Raw genomic sequence first — 20,589 nt, 5'->3', positions numbered from 1 at the left:
GGAACATGCATGCAATGTTACCTTTCTGCACTGTTTGACCCAGATGAATGCATTACTGGGATAAAAATGCAATTTAGTTTTACACATGTGAGTACATAAACAAGTACACACACCTGAAAGTCAAACCAGACAGCTGTGTCTCCAACCTCAATCACACTGGCCCCACAAAACAACCTTTCTTGTAGAACCGAGCTTCAGGCCGATGTCATCAGCCAACACTGAGTCATTTTTAGGAAGAATTCTCTGATAATGGTGACTGCATCTATTGTGAGGAGTTGTCAAGGAGATTGTTCATTAAGCGCACAGTGCCCTCTGTATGAGGGCCCCCATGAGAAATGCCTGAATGATCTTCATTCTGAGATGACTCGGACAGCTTCTGACTAATTGGATTGTTTGCATCCGTGTGCACTGTGCTACGGAATGGGTCTCCCAGCTAGAAAGCATAGAGCCCAGTTTGCTACCCACCCACAGCAGGTGTCTTTAACACCTCTGCTTTTTTTTCTTAGCCAATTCCTCTTCATCTCCTCCCTACCCCGACTCCTTGTTCACCTTCCTGCTTTCAAACTCACTTTAAATTCACGCAATCCTGTGTTTTATGGATCCCTGTATGTTACTGCCTTAGAACTTCCTGGAAAGTGGCAGGCGAGTGGGTGGATGGATGGGCAGTTCGGGAAACTGGCAACTTGCTTTCAAAGACAATTCTGTGAAGGTATGGAAGAACCTACATCAAACTGGTAACAGCATCTCTCTGGGAAAGGGAGAGATGGGGATCGAGAGGGACCTCCAGTTTATCTGTACAATATGATTTTTTTAAATATATAAGTATGTTATAATATGAGTACATTATGCATGATTAAAAATAATTTTTAAGAATGACTCTACAACTGGGGTGTCTGAATGGCTCAGTTGGTTAAGTGTCTGCCTTTAGCTCAGGTCATGATCCCAGGGTCCTGGGATCAAGTCCCGCATCAGGGAGCCTGCTTCTCCCTCTCCCTCTGCCCTTCCCCCACTCATGCTCACTCTCTCTCCCTCTTTCATAAATAAATAAAATCTCAAAAAAAAAAAACCAAACTATACAACTGCAATAGCATATGATAACAAAAATACCCAATATTGGTTGAATTCTTACCATTGGCTAGCACGGTTCTAAGCTCTTTACATACATTAATTAATCCTCTCAGTAACCATATTTGACAATTATCCCAATTTAACAAATGAGGAAACTGAGGCACAGAGAGGATCAATGATGTCTCCAAGGTTACACAGCTGGTAAGTGGTAGAGCAGGGATTTGAACTCAGTCTGGATCTGAAACCCAGTCTTTTGACTACCCTGCTATTGGTACTGTGATTGTAGTGAGAGGCTAAGAACTGTTCTGGATATTTCCAAATTAATTCACCTAGTCCTCTCAATGTACCCTATTAAGGAAACATGATCATTACGCACATTCTGCATATGAAGGAACTTTTGTTAACAGCCTACCCAAGGTTACACAGCTGTAAAGCGGCTGAGCCATTATCTTAGACACAGGAACTCGCATGCCAGGGCACCAGGCCTACTACAACAGAACCCTGCCGGCTTCATGGGCCAGCTTCCATCGTGATGAAAAACAAGCCTTTACTCACCTGACAATCAGCTATTCTGTTTCCACCCCCAATACTGCCACTTTTGGAAGTGTTTGCTTAAATCTGCTCATTCCAGATGGCACTCTTAACAGATAAGAAAACTCAATGATAGAACTCTATTCATCTTTACCTGAACCACGCCCATACAGGAATCCAGAAATATCGATCCTTTGGGTTCTTTGGAGATCTTTTCATCTTTATAAAAATTCAAATTGTAGGATCCGTCACCAAGTTGAAGCAGGTGGAAAAACCGTCTTTTAAATGACTGAGAGAAGAATACATAGACAGCTATTGTTTCAAAATGAAGAGAGTCACAATGTCTATCGATAACTCACAGCTGTATACATATGTAAAAACCACTTCTATTCTCTCCAAAACAAACCCAATTCTGGCCAACGCCCCAGGTAATGGTGAGTTAAGACTCTCCACCACATTTTAATAATTTCAGTGCATTTAAATTCTGAGGCAGTGGTTCACTTAACATGCATGGGTCATTTTTCTCACCCACAGAATTTGATATTTTTACATAACCACCCAAAAGCAGTGCAATGAGTTCCAATTTGGGATGCAGTACAGAAGGATGGAAACTTTCTCAAATCCCCAGGGTTTCTTGCTCACACAGAACAGGAACTTTTCTCTGCCTCGTGACACTGAATGATTTTCCAGCCTCAGGATTATGATGGTCAGCATTTCCCTTGAACTCTTTTTTATCTCCCTGTTCATCCTACCTCCCTTCCATTATTTCTCTCCTCTTTATTATTTATCCTGGTCTTTCTCTGGTCCTCCTCCTCTCCTGAACGGCTTCTTATACTAGCTTTGCTCTTCTCTTTGCAATCCCCTTCCAATCTAACAGTTTTCCCTTTGGTTCTCAAGTTTTGCCTTTCTTGACTTGGTCACAGTAAACCTCCCCAAAGTGCTCAGATTTACCCCCTGGGTGATGTGCTTGGAGGTGCCACTGTTGCAGTGGATCCAGGGAAGAAAGCCCACATTGGCGACTGCACCTTCACACCAGCCCAATGATGGTCTCATCATGCTAGTGGTTGGAGGGTGAAGCAGGGAAAGTGGGTGGAAGTGGCACAGTACCAATGGGGGTCTATCACCAGGGAGGCATCTTACTAACCAGACAGTGTCACTTTTGTCAGGAAGAACAGCATACCCATTCATTTTGAGCATTATTCCCAAGACCTATAGCAGAAAGGGTTTAATGAGAGGGGAATGCAGGGAGATGGGCCACCTTACCCTCATGGTCACGCTTATCGCACTGTTCATGTTGCCTTTGTACAGCCACCCGTGCTTGGTGATCCCGCCCTTCTGAGAGCCGAGGGAGGCAGCATCCTAGGAGAGAAGGCAAACCACAATCGAGCTCCTGCTACTACTAATCTTACTTGCTGTGAGTTTGGCCAAAGGGAAAATCATTCCATCGGTGCCAGGTTGCCCCATCCTGCCCCTTCCCTGGAGTCACCATCTGCCACAAGTCACTTTAGAGTCTGCTTGGCAGTAAAAGAGAGGGAGAAGCCTAAGTTCCTGGAAAAGCTCTAGCCCATTAAAAGGCAAAGCTAGCTCTAGTCCAAATTTTTAAGTGTTTAATGAGCCACAGAAAGTACATACCATACTTGACCGCTCAGGTTGTAAGGTCTCGCCTGGTTTCATGAAAAATGTTTTCAAATTATACTCCCCTATAACTGGAGGACGAAAGCAAATTCCTGGAAAACTTCCCAGAGGCTCAGTTCAGGGGAAGGTGAATGAAGAAAGGAAGGAAATAGGAGGCAACAGAGAAAGGAGGGATGAAAGAAATGGATGGGGCAACAGCTCGGAAGGAAGGACAGACAAGAAGGCACAGGGATAGCGGTAGAGGAGGGGAGTCAGGAAAGTGCAGGGACACGGCTAGAAAAACAAAGAAACTCGCTGGAGCAGGTTCTGACTCCAGCTGTGGGCCCCAGGGTAGCGAGGCGAGCAGGGGGCAGCCAGCTGCTGCTAAAAATACGTTAGGCACGCACTAGTGCATCAGACAGACAGACAGATGACATGTGAACACACACACATACACAGTGTGGCCAGGCTGCCACACGCTGACCCAGGGCCCTCCGCGTTCTCTCTCGTGTGGCTCCCTTGCAGCCTCCTCGCCTTTCTAAGGCAGTGTCCGCTGGACACTTCAGTGTGCTCAGTGGCAAGAGAGGGCCACACGGAGTCCCGCTACCCGGCTCACACCTCCGAAGACTAGTCTCTAGTAGTGATCTTTATTGCTGCAATCAAGTAGACAATTGCAGAAAGACCCATCTTATGTTCTGTTTTAGACCATATCAATATTAATATCGGTGGTTTAATGTTCTTATTATTAGCAATAAGAAATAACTTACCTATCTAGGATTTTACAGTTTGTTGTGTGCCCTTACGTGCATTATTTCAATGGGTTCTCCTCTTACTACTAATCAGCACCAAGTTTTTTTTAGTATCTTTTCATTTGGATGACCACTTACTCTTCCCAGAATTATTTTAAAAGTGGTTTCTAAAATAATTTGCTGCCATGGACATTTTAATATTCTTGAATGGCCAGTGTTATGGCTTAGCTGACAATCAATCAATCAATCAATCAATCAGGACACCCACCCCACCCAACTCACAATGAGGCATCTCATGGGGAGAATGAGAAATGGAGAAACAGGTTGCACTCACTTTTTTTTTTTTTTAAGATTTTATTTATTTATTTGAGAGAGAGAGAATGAGAGACAGAGAGCATGAGAGGGAGGAGGGTCAGAGGGAGAAGCAGACTCCCTGCCGAGCATGGAGCCCGATGCGGGACTCGATCCCGGAACTGCAGGATCATGACCTGAGCCGAAGGCAGTCGCCTAACCAACTGAGCCACTCAGGAGACCTGCACTGACTTTTTATTAGGTTTCCGTGGCTCAGTCATCTTAATGCCCAGTTCTCTCTATGCACTTCTCCAAGAGTAGGGGGAGTGGGCTTGTTTAAAGAAAAGACAGGAAAAGAAAAGCTTCTTGGTACCATATACTTCACTCAAAGCCATTACTGAAGAAAGAGCCATTTAAAGCCTACTGGTGGCCAGTTTGTTTCAAGATATCCTGTTGAAAAACAACCTAAACTTAAGGTCTAAGTAATCTTGATATTTTTTAACAGTGTAGCCAAATCTTATCCAGGCCTTTGAAAATGATCTCAGAACAAATAAACAAGACAGGAAGAACTTGTACCCTGAACAGTCAGGTTGAAAGGGAGACCTTATTTCAGTCAATCCGACAATACATTTTAAAAAAATTCTTCCCGTTTCAAGAAACATTCCAATTCCTCTTTTGGCTAAATGCTGGTAATTTTCCAACAATCTTGCAATCTGTAAACTAAATCAATTTTTAAATCTGCAAGCAATTGCCTACCTCGTCTTTGTCAACCTCCTCATCAACTTCATAGACGTGAACTGGAAGTTTATCCAACTTGGCCACTTTGCTTTAAAGAGAAGAAAGAAATCTGTTTTATAATCTATGCATTTCTTCCCCCATCAGAGGAACCAACATTTAACAAATCCAAAGCTGGTCCACTCAGCTGAAGAATAAAAACAATCGGCACTACTGCTTTGCAAAGCGGGTGATTCCAGAGTTAGAGAGCCCCCAAAAGCCATGTAGAAAAGCTGGCATAGATATATTTAAAATGGGAAAGCATAGGGGCGCCTGAGTGGTTCCATCAGTTGAGTGTCCGACTCTTGATCTCAGCTCAGGTCTTAATCTTGGGGTCATGAGTTCAAGCCCCACCACGTTGGGCTCCATGGAGGCTACTTTAAAAAGAAAAAATGGGAAAGTGTATTAATAAATAAAAACTTGGTAGAATAACTTTTTTTAAAGATTTATTTTATTTATTTGAGAGAAAGAGAGAGCGAGCACGAGCGCGGGGAGGGGCAGAGGAAGAATCTCAAGCAGACTCCGTGCTGAGCGCAGGGCCCGACTTGGGGCTTGATCTCACAACCCTGAGATCATGACCTGAGCCAAAATCAAGAGTCAGACGCTTAACTGATTGAGCCACCCAGGCGCCTCAGTAGAATAACTTTTAAAATGAAGTTTGTAAGAGAAAATGGAAAATGGGATCATGGCCTTTAGAGTGGGAGGCACGGTCTTGATGATGACAGTGTTAACAAAAGCACAGTAACAGCAGCCTGCATTTATTAAACAGTATGTTCTAAGCACTGGGCTTCACATACATTATCTCCTTCAGTCCTTTAGATGGTGGGGGCTGGTGTCAAGACCATTTAATAGGTGAGGAGACTGAGGCTCACAGAGGGGAGAGTGAGCAGAGGATGCAGGCAGAGTACAGAATTTATGTTAGAATCCTCCCTCTCTTTCTTACCACACAACTGGAAAATTATTAATGCCAAAGGTGAAATCGACCAGTGGTAAAGGTATCTCATCCAGTAAGTTCACTATATCTCATAGTCTGTTCTATGATAACCAGGAGAGTAGTATGAACCAGACTATCAGTGAAGATAGGTTAATACAATCAAATGGAAAGACCTTAAAAATCCCCAAATAAGTACTGGGTAAATATAGAACTAAGGAGCATACCCATCTGGAGAAGATAATGCTGGAAGGGAGTGTTTTAAGCTGAGGTTCAAAAAGAGTCAATCGGGAAGTTGGCTGAACACTCTTAAGGAGTGGCTGAACCACACAAATAGGAAAAACAAACAGCAAAGTTCACTGAGAATAGTTTCAATGGTTCAAACTCATAGATGCCCCAAACACAGAGGAAAAATATATCAATAGGGTCTCCATTATAGGTAAAATTTTCATTGGTGATGGTTACTTTTAAAATACAACCCATCATTATTTGATTTTGATTTCGATTTTCATGATCAGCTATACTAAATTTACCAACTGCATCATTTCAGGATGTACCATTTGGTAACTTAACCTCTCAAGACCTACCTACACCTGGTCCACTTTATTGACCACTAATCAATCTAAACACACTTGTTTTTGGTGTATTCCAGAACGCATTAATACTTTAAAGAAGGTAAAGAAAACAGTCGGGAAATGTGTGCTCTTTGATTTACTTTTTTTTTTCTTTTTTAAGATTTTATTTATTTGACAGAGAGAGCAAGAGAGCACAAGCAGGAGGAGCAGTAGAAGGAGAGGGAGAAGCAGGCTTTGCGCCGAGCAGGGAGCCCAACGCGGGGCTCAATCCCAGCACCCTGGGATCATGACCTGAGCCAAAGGCAGACGATCAACCATCTGAGCCACCCAGGCACCCCTGATTTACTTTTTTTTAACATAAAATTTATTCACTATAAAATGCTTTTTATGTCTCTTCAAAATATTCTTTCAAAGATAAAACACATTGTAGCATTTACGTTTTGTCTTCTACTTCTCACTGAAGGTACTTTACCGGTTGTGTTTTATCAGTGGTATCCTAAAAAGAACCACTGGCCATAACTAAACCATCCACGTGTTTTTTACCATTTACCAATCCGCGAGTGCTAGGTTTGAGTCCTACTTTCAAATACCCTGGAAATAACAGCTATTCCATATACATATAAACCATCTAGGAATATTTTCTCCAATTACTCTGATTGCATATGAAGTTACATACCTCCCTAAGCATTTCAAGTGCAAAAAACTGTTGCCCATGTGTATGACCCCACCTTGTGGGGCCTGACCATTTACTCACTTTGGAAGCTGTCGAAACTCTCCCGAGTAATCTTCAAATTTATAGTTCACAAGATGCCAGTCAGAGTTATAGGTTTTGATGCACTATGGGGGGACAGATTAAAAAAAAAAAAAGCGTAAGAGGGAAAGAAAAAAGATATGTGATGGCTTTTGGAGGACGTTTGGGAAGGTTTATGAATGCACACCCACACAAACATCAAAAAAAAATTCTTTCACCTCAACCCTCTTGTGCCTGAAATTCCACCATCAGAGGTTCCTGAAAAGCTTAAAAATCACTAAAACACTACCCTTGGGAACAGGGTCACTTTAAGTTACCATCATTCATGATCAGAGAGATTTTGCAAGGGGACAAACTTCACTTCAGTTGCTGCATTTACATAACAAACAATGTACTGCTTCTGACTTCAAAGCCCTTGGTTCTTAAGAAGTCATGTGCCCTCTACTAGAACATGAAATGGAAGAAAGTGTGAACCTAAAGACCCTTTCAGGATGTTTAGTAATGTTATAACTAGCTCTGTTATTAAGTATAATAGAAATCTACCCTCGGTTTTTCCTTCTATTTATAAGGGCCAGAGGGAGGTTATTAGGAGAAAAGATTCAGATTCCAGTTCACAATGGCACCGTGACATCACCTTGCGTGCACACATATATGTAAACCAAAGTAGGGAGCTTTACCTTCTACCATGACACTAACCTACACACTGGTGTGGGGGCCAGGGCAGGCTGCCCCAAAATGTACAACAATGGCATATTGCTTATTTTGAACTGAAGCTTCTTGGCAGTCAACCTGCTCAAAGGGCATTGAGACCCTCCTCTGTCCCCGTGAAAGCCAGAAACAAATCTCCCATATGAAAATTACTCTCCTGTACTAAGAAGTAAAAAAAAAATCCTTATCACCAGAGGTAGAGACTTTAAAGTTGAGAAAGCTACAGAATTAAACCTCATCATTTTTTTCTCATCTACTACCTCAGCCTAAATTCTGCTTAGAATTCCTTACTAATTAAAGCTCCCAAACACCTGTCTTCTTTATCCTGTCAATTCCTCATAGATCTATTGTCTTTTTGTCTAAAATGTGTAAAAACTGCCTGCCTTGGTCATTTCTTGGGGTTTCAGTTTCTTTATTGGACCTCCATGTGCACATAATAAAATTTTGGTTTTTTCCCTCCTGTTAATGTTTCTCATATCAAGTTAAAGAAACCCTCAGAGGAAAAAAGTAAGTTTCTACATCCCCTCTATTGCATTAAACTACCTTACTACGCAACAGACTCAACGGACCAGCATGGTGTCTTTCACTCATCTATGCAGGATGATCCACTGAATAGTGCGTTGACTCTAAAGATTGTAAGACCGCATCTACCAGAACTTCAAATATGAATGAGTCAAAATCAATAGGGGAAGCGTGTGATTAAGTTACCATCAGCTAAATTGATTTTCTGTGTAGTCAGCTCTTGGCTACACATATGTAAACTTCAGTGTGGAAAAAAAACATTGAATGAATAAGTAAAATGAGTGCCTTACCTAGTTGACTTGACTCTGGCTGTAATCAACATCATGATCAAAGTGTCGGTTCTGCTTACTTCACTTCATCATTTAGAAGGCCAGCCTTACGTTTCACAGCTTATGCCTGAAGGCCTTCTGAAGCAAACTCCCCTCCACACCAAAGTCACTAAAATAACTACAGCAATGCCCAGTGCCTCTCTCGTGCCAGACTATGCTAAGCACTCTACAGGCAAGCTCATGAAGGGCAGGCAGTGTAAGATTTTTATGTTATCGTTCTGAAAGCAGAGAAGGGTTAGGAACAAGAGTCGGATGGGGGAGCAGAACAATTTTTCAATCATCTCTTTGCCAAGTAGTGACGAAGGTTTTTAAATACTATTTTATTCTTATAAATGCTTCTCAAAAATATTTTCAAAGCATTTTCACATTGAGAACACCAGACATCCACACTTAAAGTCACATTCCAAACGAAATGTGATTTCAGAATTACCTGTAGGTCTGGGTTTTCCCGCTATTCTCTCTATAGGTCCATTAGCACGGCCAAGTCAGCTCTGACCAGGTGTGATACAGGCTTGTGCACGCGCTCCTATTCTCTATTCAGCTTTTTGAACAAGCGCAGCAACTAAAATCATACCACCAAAGTCTCTGGCAGGACATTAAACCTACTCTGAAATATGACATGTAACTGCCCACCTAAAAAATAAATAAATAAGCAGACACTTGTATATAATCGGTGCATTTATGAATGCAACACCTAGTGCCCAGATTTTTAATATCTTAGATAACACGGGTAAGATAATTACCGTGTTTAAATATTTTACGTCATAAGAAACTATAAAAAACCCAGTTAAGCAGGTTAGATAGCCAGAGAGTCATTCATTTAATAAGCCCTTGTTGACAATGCACACAGCAGATACCAGCTAAATTCTAAGGCTGAAGCACAGAATAAGGTAAGCAGCCCCACCCCTCCAGGGATGTAGAAAGTCTAGAAGATGAGGGGTTACATCAGAAATCAGCATCCAGAGAACTGTAACTCTAGAAAGACAGGGATCCGACTGGCTGATTCCATGACTGACCTTTCCAACTTGTGAAATTCAATAATATTTTGAAGTTAATACTGAAAGGTTTTTGCAGTTGTTTTAAAAAGAAAGCCATTAAGTCATTCTCGGCTGGACCAGAGGATGGAGAGGAAGTGCTGTTTCACTCCACCCTAGTGGCAGGGTCCCAAGAGGCCTTAGCTCTGTTGGCTGCAGCAGGATAGCTCGAAGCTGTTATTGCTCAACCTGTGGTGATTGAAGAACTGAATGGAGAGCTGTCCCTCCAAAATCCTATTTATTAAGCAACTGGGAGAACTGAATTAGTAATCAATATTGCTCCATGTTTTAAAATAGGGGGTCAACAAAACTCTTTCTGCAAAAGGCCAGATAGTATTTTCAGCTTTGAGGGTCACATGGTTGCTGCCACACACACTCAACTCTGAGTTATAATGTGAAAGCAGTCATGCTAACGGAGGGGTGTGGCTACAATAAAACTTTATTTACAAAAACAGGCTGCAGGCCAGACGTTGCCTGTGGGTCCGGCACAGTTTGTCCACATCCTGCTTTAAAATAAACATTTAAGACTATATAAACATATCTGGCTCTATTTGTCCGGAATTAATTTTACTAATATAGTAGCAAAGAAAGTAAGACAAGAAGTTCTTTTCAGAGGACGAGAGATCATTACTTTTACAATTTTAAATCCATATTTAATTTTTCGAAAATCTCAATGGAACTAAATATTGTGACTATGATCTTGTCACTTTAATTGCTCTTCACTTTTAATTTTTTTTTTTATTTGACAGAGAGAGACACAGCGAAAGAGGGAACACAAGCAGGGGGAGAGGGAGAGGGAGAAGCAGACTCCCAGCTGAGCAGGGAGCCCCATGCGGGGCTCGATCCCAGGACCCTGGGATCATGACCTGAGCCGAAGGCAGACGCTTAACGACTGAGCCACCCAAGCGCCCCTGCTCTTCACTTTTAAAAGCATAACTTCCTTGTGGTGGGCAAACTTATTGATGGGCATATGTATCATCCAAAAATCAATTAGAAAAATAGGGATAAAAATCCATTATTTTTAAATGAAGGAGCACTTCAAGAAACAAAATTAAAAGACCTAATTAGTTCATGTTATCTAAAAGCACCTGGAAGAAGAAACAAACACCCCAAGGGCGGGGGTGGGGGGGGGAAGCAGTCTAAATGCAGTAATTTCTCTTTCCTCTATAACAAGATAATCATTATTTGTATGTTCAAACAAGAGTGGTAAGAATCGTACATTGATCAGAGATAGAGTCGGGCTCTACTCATTATCATCTGGCACTTCATGAACATTGAACTAGTCTTGAAAATAAGTTACAAGTATGAACATATAAATGAAGTAAATGAATACATAAATGTGTGTGCTGAGTCTCAGCTGAAAATAATCTCAATAACAAATCCTCTGCCAAAGATTTCCAGTGAGTTCATAAGAGTTACTCCTTATTCTATACCTCTAAGTTCTGCAGAATTCATGTTTTAAACAGCCATCAGAAACGACCCCTGTTGACATTTCTGTCCAAGCTTCAGGCTCTGAAAATCCTATTCTATTCTCCTATTTTAACTTCCACTACAAAAATGTAATTACGTCTCTGACACTTGCTTGAAAATATCATTGAAATTTAAAGAGGGGGGAGCGTTAGCAAAAAGTGGCTTTAAAATAAGGTGTAAATTGATGTAGAAAAAACACATTACCTCCGTGACAAATAAGCTCTGTGCTTCCTCTTGCGCGTCTGCAGGAACCGTGGAGCACATATATCGACCCTGTCGCCGCAGAGTGGCAGTCTGTGGAGGAAAGTGCGGGCACAGGGTTTGGTTACTCCAAGATGGAAAGACGCCAGCCAGCCTCGGGGTGCAGCGGGGCCCCACAGGGACACAGTCACCCTGGTCTCTGCCAGCCCCACACTTCTTCCTCCTTGGGTCACACACAACAGACCCCTTTGGGCACCAGAAAGTTCAAAGTTGTGTGCGGGGCAATGGCTTCCCCTTCCTTCTGGGTCAGGGGCCCCATGACCCCTCCAGGGACCCCTTTTGCTCCCCCACCCCCAGGCAGGGTAGGGGCCCCTTTCAGAATCCCTAACACTCCACAACCCCAAGTGCTTGATCTAGTCCCACTACATTGCCTTTTACTTGTCTTAACCGCCTTTTTCTAGTGTAAAACAGACATATCATGAAATTTACCATTTTAACCTTTTTCTTTTTAAGTTTTGTTTTTTTTTTAAGTAAACTCTACACCCAACATGGGCTCGAACTCATGACCCTGAGATCAAGAGTCAGGAGCTCCACCAACTGAGTCAGCCAGGCGCCCCATTTTAACCATGTTTAAGTGTAGAGTTCCGTGGTATTGAGTACATTCACACTGCTGTGCAACCCTCATCACATCTATGTCTTCTTTTCCAGTTTTATTGAGAAATAATTGACATACATCACTGTGTAAGCTTAAGGCATACAGCAGGATGGTTTACTTTACATCTATTGTGAAATAAGCATCACGATAGGTTCAGCTAACATCCATTTTCTCACATAAATACAATAAAAAGAAAAGGGAAAGGGAAAAAGAACTTTCTCCTTGTGATCCTTGAAATCTGCTAGGATTTACTCTCTTAAGAACTTTCCCATATATCATTCATATTCATGGTAGTTGCCATGTGGTACATCACACCCCTAGTGCTTATTTATCTTATAACTGGAAGTTTGGACCTTTTGACCCCCTTCCTCTAATTCTTCCTCCCCCTACCCTCCACCTCTGGTTACCACAAGTCCAATCTCTTTTTCTATGACTTTTGTCTTGTTTCATTTTATTCCACATATAAGTGAGATCACACAGCATTTGTCCTTCTCTGTCCGACTTTTTTCACTTAGCAAAATGCCGGCAAGGTCCATCATGCTGTTGCAAATAGTAGGATTTCCTCATTTCTTATGGCTTAATATTATTCTGTTGTAAATATGTACCAGAACTTCTTTATCCATTCATCTATCAATGGACACTTAAGTTGTTTCCATGTCTTGGCTACTGTAAATAATGCTGCTATAAACACTGGGGTGCGGATATCTTTTTGAATTAATGTTTTCATTTCCTTTGGATATGTTCCTAGAAGTGGGATTATTGGGGGTCATATGGTAGTTCTACTTCTAATTTTTTGAGGATCCTCCATACTGTTTTCCATAGTGACCGCACTAAATTACAATTCTACCAACAAGGCACAACGGTTCCCTTTTCTCCACATCCATGCCAGCATCTGTTACCTCTTGTCTTTTTTTTTTTCTTTATGTGTTACACCAATAGCTTTATTTATTTATTTCTGTTATCTCTTATCTTTTGGATGACAGCCATTCTAGCAGACACAAGTGATATGTTATTGTGATTCTAATTTGCATTTCCCTAATGATTAGTGATGCTGAACATCTTTTTATGAACTACTCACTTTTTTTATACCTTCTTTGGAAAAAGGTCTATTCAGGTCCTTTGTCCTTTTCAATGTGGGTTATTTGTTTTTTTGTTATTGAGTTGCATGAGTTCTTCATATATTTTGGATATTAACCCCTGGATATATGGTTGGCAAATATTCGTTTCCCATTCAATAGGTTGTCTCTTCTTTACTTTATTGATGGTTTCTTTTGCTTTGCAGAAGCTTTTGAGTTTGGTGTGGTCACACTTGTTTACTTTTTATTTTGTTGCTTTTTAAGTTATCGTACCCCCTCTCCCCAAAATCATTACCAAGACCCATGTTAAAGAGCTTTATTCCAATGTCTTCTTCTAGGAGTTTCGTGATTTCAGGTCTTACATATAAGTCTTTGATCCATTTTGAGTTCATTTTCATGAGTAGTTTAAGACATGGGTCCAGTTTCATTCTTTCACATGGGAACAGCCAATTATCCCAAAACCATTTATTGTCTCTTCTCCATTCAGTATTCTTGGCTCCCTTGTCAAATATTAGTTGACTGTATATGCTTGGGTTTATTTTGGGCTCTCGATTCTGTTCCATTGGCCTACGTGTCTGTTTTTATGCTGGTACCATACTATTTTGATGACTACAGCTTTGTAAGTAGAGCTTGAAACAGGGTGTGTGATGCCTTCTGCTTTGTTCTTCTTTCTCAGGATTTATTTGGCTACTTGGGGTCTTTTGTGATTCCATATAAGTTTTAGGAGTGTTTTTTCCACTTCACATTCACTGCCACATCCCCGGTGCCTAACAGCAGGGTAACCAGACAAGCAGAAGGTGCTCAATCAATAGTTGTTGAATAGATCTATGAATTGTGAATGCTACCATCCCTCCTAAACATTAGAACTGTTCTCATGTTTAAGGAGGATTAATGCTTATTTTAAATAATAAAATGCCTCATGACTTTAGGCAGTAGCACATCCACCCTAATTAACGTCATTTGGAAGGTACTGTTTTTGTCAAAATGAGGAAATGAGACCTCAGGCTTCAGAAAGCAATGTTCTAGATTTTTTCTCCCAAGGACTGTAATCCTTGGATACTATTAACAGATCGTAGTTACAAAAACAGCATACATGAAAACATTTTGCTAAGAGATCTACCCTGCGGTAGCTCTTCGTGGCTACTTACCTAAGCTGGGATCTCCCAGCATTTGTCCCAAATGTTTTTCTTCTTCCTTTGGTTGGAGGAAACTTTAGGTCAAATCCGTGATCCCTCCCCTCGAGCACAGGTAGAAAACTTCATGGCATATATCTTAAATATAATTTAATTTTATTTCCTGCCCCTGTTTTCTCAATGTCATGTCTCCTTCACCTATTTTACTCATTTTTGCATGGTGTCAATCTTTGAAAGTAATCTTAAGCCCTGTTTTTAGAATAAGTCCCCTTATTCTGAAGAAAGGGAAAGAAGGAACTCCATTCTCCACTAAGTCCTTAATGGGTGAATTACTAATTCATTCAGCCTCCAAAAGGGCTTTGTAGGCCCTTGCTCTTGATTTCTTTACAAATATCACAAATGGTGACCCTTACTTCCCACCTGTTCCCATGAAATACCAAAGAGATATGTAACAACAAGCACTGAACAGGCATAATCTATTCCAAAAGTTTCCAAGTGAGAAGTGATTCTAAGAGGTTGTCAAAACTATTAAAAATCAGGAATAATATAAGAAAAGGGGAATTGTTCAAGAAACCGTGTATGCTTCAAAGAAGGATTCACTCTACAGCCCTACTTATCTTGATGTATTTGGGTCTATCAAGATTTTTGAAACTAATTATTACACTTTCAAAATGTTCAGGAAATGCTCAGGTCAAGAAATGGGACGATTAGAGGCATTCCCAGCCTATTTCCCATCACAGCACTAGTCAAAAGAGAAAATTTATTACAACATTCTCCCAGTAGAATCACCAACTCAAGAAACTTTAATTGTGTGACACTTTTCCAAACGCCTCTAAGGTGAGAGAAATAGGATATGGATCTTTTTGATTCTTGTAGATCAGAGTGAGTGCCATTATGCTCTCATTTTATAAAGAAAGCAACTTTAATCATTAAAGAGAGACCTGACCTTTAACAGATAAGAGAGCACCGGGCATAATTAAACCAATCATCTGTGTGTTTATTTACTACCCACCAGTACCAGGATACTAGGTTTGAGTCCATTACTGATCAAGTTCTAGCTCTGATGTTGACAAAGCTTAGTTTTCTGACAAGAGCCCTTCGCTCCCCCGGAGACTTCATCCAAATAAACTTAATGCATTTCTTAAAAACCATTCACTTAGGGCGCCTGAGTGGCTCAGTTGGTTAAGCAACTGCCTTCGGCTCAGGTCATGATCTTGGAGTCCCAGGATCGAGTCCCACATCAGGCTCCCTGCTCAGCAGGGAGTCTGCTTCTCCCTCTGACCCTCCCCCCTCTCATGTGCTCTCTCTCTCTCATTCTCTCTCTCAAAATAAATAAATAAAATCTTAAAAAAAAAACAAAAACTTTCACTTAAATGAGACATAGTTCTTTAATGTTATTTTTATGTCTATTTCTTGTTGTATATAAAATTGGATGTTTTAGATGATCTCTTTTAGATAGAATGCTGCTATCCTTCCCTACATATGAATGCTGTTCCTCACACTAAAAGGTGTAGACAATCTCCCTCTCCTTGAATCTAGGCTGGCTTTGACCAATCCAATGAGGGGGAAGTGGCATTCTGCCAGTTCCAAACTTAGCAAACTAGCAGCTCTTGGAAGTCAACCACCACATAAAAAGTTCTACTACCTGAGACCACTATGCTGGGAGTCCACACTAGCCATATGGAAAGGCCAGATATAGAAAGATGGCCCGCCAGCCCACGGCTGGTTCCAGCCAAACTGGGAGAGTCACCACAATGTACGTGGGGAAGCATTCCAGCCCCTGCAGACAGCAAGTCAAGCAGAACTACCTAGCTGAGGCTTGATCAGATTTCAGAATTGTGAGAAATTATGAATTATTGCCCTAAATTACTAGGCTTTGGAGTGGTTTGTTACTCAGCAATAAATAACTATAACAAGACTGTAAGAGATTAGGAACATGTCCTAATTAATGTACTGAAGAATACTGCTGTTTTCAGGAAAATCTTTTCAAATACTAATCACAATATAGAGTAAGGACAGAAGCATCGAGGGGACACACTAAGCTGCAATCTGGTTTCCACATTCACCTTTCCCAGGACTTCTGTCAGTGTCCTAAGGGTGGACAAGTAAGATAGAGAAAAATGTCTGTTGGACTTTAGGAGTAAAGATCAATGGCTTCTCTTCCCCCAAATCATTGTACTGATCATTTTAGGGCTCAGCATAAATATCATTTCATCCATCTATCCATCCTTCCCCTGAGTCACTACTTTCTACCACCAGACACAGAACTAGCAGCTGGAGACACCAAGTTTAAGAAAGTGTACTTGCTGTCCCTATAAAGCTTATAGTCTCATGACAGAGGAAGAGGAGGAAATAAATTAGCAGTGCTGCGAGTACTACAGAAGAGTATGAGAGAAAGGGGTACAGAAGCACAGGCTGAAATGAGAGGAAAGAAGAGGGGAATCTAAATCCAATAGGGAGGAGAAAAGGACATCAAGAAGATGTGCACCAAGGCAAAGACACTTAAACTAAACTGTACAGGATGAGTACATGCTGTATTCAGTACAAAGGGGGCAGAAACTTGAGAGTTAAAAGAGCAAAATCAAAACACGACGAATTAGATTAGCTCTTTGTACACACACAAGAGACCCATTAAATCCTAGAACTACAAATATATCCTATGCCAAAGGAAAAACTGCCCAGAACACTAATTAAATTTGAATGAAAAAACATGGAATGATGAAAAACCCCACCAACCTATAGCCTAATCAATGGTTTTAACTCATCTGGGGAAAGAATGAGCCAATAGAAGGAACGGGTCTTACATAAAGCAGAGCAATTTTGTCAGCGTCTTTATCCCCATTTAACAGGAGAGACTGGAATCTACCAGCTGGGCCACTGGGGCACCATTAACATTGGACTTGGCACCAGTGAGGAGTCGTCGCTTCGTGTCCTCAGTTCCCAAGGTCTTCCCACTCATTGCTGAGTCCAGCCTCCCCAATTCACTTGTTTATAATGTGATTCCCATTTAGACTTTCCTAATGAGAGAGAGATGACACAGCCAATGAATGTATTCTGATCGGCTTATTAATTCTAGTTCTCAAGGCTCATAATTAAATAGCATTTGGTTTGTTTTCTTGTGGGGTTGTCTGCTACAAGTCAGTTCTCTGAGCCCAAGCAACTCTGGTCACACTGAACAAACTCAGTTTCTGGACTTGCAAAGCTAAGATCTGATCCCAGACCTTGGTGACTTATGAACCACGGCCGATGAAGCCACATCTGATAGCAGCTGGTCAACCTCTGACTCCGTTATCCAAGACTTTCTGGCAGGCGCACATGCCACTTTCTCCTATCGGACTGTGGAATCCTCTGAGAGCAGGAGACACATGCCCCCATCTGTGTCTCTGTGCTAAGTACTCAATAAATGTTTCAAGAGGGCGCCTGGGTGGCTCAGTTGGTTAAGCGACTGCCTTCGGCTCAGGTCATGATCCTGGAGTCCCGGGATCGAGTCCCGCATCGGGCTCCCTGCTCAGCAGGGAGTCTGCTTCTCTCTCTGACCCTCACCCCTCTCATGTGCTTGCTCTCTCTCAAATAAATAAATAAAATCTTTAAAAAAAAAATGTTTCAAGAATGAATGAACAAAATAGTCAATGAAGACAGAAATAGGTCTCTACCAATAATCATCCATTACTTGTATATAATTTTTTTTCTGTTATTACAAATAGTTCTCTGGTCCATTATGAAAACTGAAGTCTTCCCTTGAAGACTACAGCATGAGTGAATGCTCTATTTTAATTTCTCCATAGATTCTGTTTATTAAAACTTGCATTTGGGTAATAGTCTACTGTATGCCAAATTGATTCACATTAAATTTCTGCAGTTTTATTTATCTGGCTTGTAACAGAGTCTCAATCAATACCTGGAGATTTATACTCAATGAACACTAACGCCCTCCTCACAAGTGAACTTAATTTTCTTTTTCATGGTTGTGGTATTCTCTTCTTTTCTATCCGTTAAAATCATATTCCTGCTAAAAAAAAATGGGTCTGTATCCACTTTATATAAATCAACATCAAGGTGGACATTCAAAGAATATCTGTCCCATTTCTATGTTTGGAAATGAATTATTTCCATTCTACTAAGAAAGCTTAGCAGCAGCGTTCTCTAAGTAGCTTTCCGCACTTGCAAGGGGGAGGGAAGAAACACTTCACACTGTGAAGTGTGATAAGATCTGCAAATTAAATATAAATGCAGCTAGCATCTCCGACAACCACTCTGGATAGAAATCTCATAGCACAAAGCACAATTTAAAAATAAAAGCCCTGGGTGTGCCTGAGTGGCTCAGTCAGTTGAGCATCCAAGTCTTGATTTTGGCTCAGGTCATGATCTCAGGGTTGTGAGATCAAGCCCCACATCAGGCTCTGCACTCAGTGCAGAGTCTGCTTGTCCCTCTCCCTCTGTTCCTCTCCCCACTCTGTCTCTCTGTCTCTCTGACTCTCAAATAAATAAATAAATAAAATATTTTTAAAAAATAAAAATAAAAGCCCTCTTCTAGCTACTATAATAGTCTAAATTATTTTCAATCAGTTTCTGTTACTTAGGTTTAATGCTGGTAGTCTTTGACACAAAGAGATCCTTAATTACCTTGGCCAAGTATGGACAGGAGTCTTACAAGGAATTCCAAAAAATGTCAGGAGTTACTGAAAAGAAAAATTTAGAACTGCTACAGGAAGAGAAAGGGGTGAAGTCCTCGCCCAAAGGGCTCAGAAGATGATCCAAGGACATGTGAGAGCCCAGGTCAATCTTCAGGAGACCTTTTTTTTTTTTTAATGGAATGAGTTGAAGGAGTTCAGAGTTGCCCCCAGACCTGAATAGAAACAGCAGAACTTGTAACTATCTCCAAGTCTAATTTGGAAGAACAAATTTCAAATAGATAAAAAAACTTTTTTCTCTCTTGGTTGAAATGACTCCCCCCAAAGACTGGGGTCACTTCAGCGACTATGAGGCATAGCCCAGGGTGCTTGGCCCAGGGAGGCAGGGCCGTGGGTCACCTGAAGGGACAGACAGACATACCATACAGGCCTGATCTGGGCCAGCCTTGGGCCTTCCTGGCACTTCCTGACCCTCTTCTTTATCACTCACAGCTGTTCCCCTGATGGCCTGCTACAAACCCTAGTCTTCATCTTCAGCTTGGAATCTCTCTCTACGAATGGAATTCCTGACCCCAACCTGGCTCTGTCCTCCCTCCATCAGTGCCGGCCAACCCACCACCCTGACCCCACTGAAGCTGGGATACCGAGAAGCTCATGTTTCAAACCGCAAGAAATGTGAGGTGAATAATTTAATTCAACTTCCTATGGAAGAATCTGAGAAGTGATAGTGGAAAGGGGTTTGAATGGAGAGCCAGGAAACCTGAGTCCTCATCTGAGTGTGGCCTATTATTAGCTGTGTGATCTTGAGGGAAAGTTTTAACTTTCCACATCTATAAAATAGAGAGTTTTCTAAGGATCTCCAGGCTTACTGTGTAATTTTAAAATTCCACAGTTCTGTGAACAGGGAATTCTAAGTCTATCTGTCTCAAATGACTTATTATCTGAGTGCTATGAGGTGCTTTGAGAGAAACTAAAAGACATCCAAAAAAATAAGACGAATACTAGGTCTGCTTTGATTGATTACCCCATTTATTTTTTTAGGAAAGGAATCCTTGGATTTGAGGAAGGGAAGAGTCACTCTGTAGACTTAAATAAATGTAGGGTGAGTGGTAACAGAGACATGCTTTTGTGTCATTGTTTCTTTACGGTTCTAACCCTCTCAACCCATATGGTATGGGACTTTTTATTAATCACTTTAGAATGGGCATTAAAACCCTAACAAAACAACCCTCTTAATTCCTGGTGGGAAGCATGCATAGCCACTGCTGTTTAAAATGCCCTATTTTATAAGATTTTAATTAAGAGACTGAAACAAAAGGCCCACCCTTCCCCTGGGGCCATATGAACAATGAGCTAGAGACAGGATCCCAGAGAAGTGGGTGGGCTGCAACACCAGCCAGCTGCAGGCTTCCACCACCAACAACTGTCTCCCCATCTCTCCTGTTCAAAGGAGCATACGGCTGGGAGTGTCCTCCCTCAGACAGAAAAACAAACATCACAGGCAGCCCAGAAGGGAGTGCAGGCCTTGAAACAGGAAGAGACGGCT

The 20,589-nt window shown here is 41.4% G+C and overlaps 1 protein-coding gene across 19 annotated transcripts in view; it reads right to left on the bottom strand.

Annotated features, from left to right (window-relative positions):
- Window positions 1–20,589, bottom strand: part of DOCK9 (dedicator of cytokinesis 9) — a 325,732-nt gene that overhangs the window by 169,320 nt on the left and 135,823 nt on the right. For all 19 annotated transcript variants that reach the window (XM_035003134.1, XM_035003138.1, XM_035003141.1 and 16 more), the window contains exons 3-7: window positions 11,552–11,641; window positions 7,288–7,370; window positions 5,010–5,079; window positions 2,863–2,958; window positions 1,754–1,888 (exon numbers count right to left, since the gene is read on the bottom strand). In XM_035003134.1, coding sequence (XP_034859025.1) covers window positions 1,754–1,888; window positions 2,863–2,958; window positions 5,010–5,079; window positions 7,288–7,370; window positions 11,552–11,641 — 474 coding nt within the window. The remainder of the gene's footprint in view (window positions 1–1,753; window positions 1,889–2,862; window positions 2,959–5,009; window positions 5,080–7,287; window positions 7,371–11,551; window positions 11,642–20,589) is intronic.

This window comes from Mirounga leonina, unplaced genomic scaffold (assembly GCF_011800145.1).
Source record: "Mirounga leonina isolate KUSES-001 unplaced genomic scaffold, KU_Mleo_1.0 Mir_127, whole genome shotgun sequence".
In the NCBI taxonomy this organism is placed as follows: domain Eukaryota; kingdom Metazoa; phylum Chordata; class Mammalia; order Carnivora; family Phocidae; genus Mirounga; species Mirounga leonina.
Note: the sequence above shows the minus strand (reverse complement) of the source record. Positions and strands in the feature narration are given on the sequence as shown.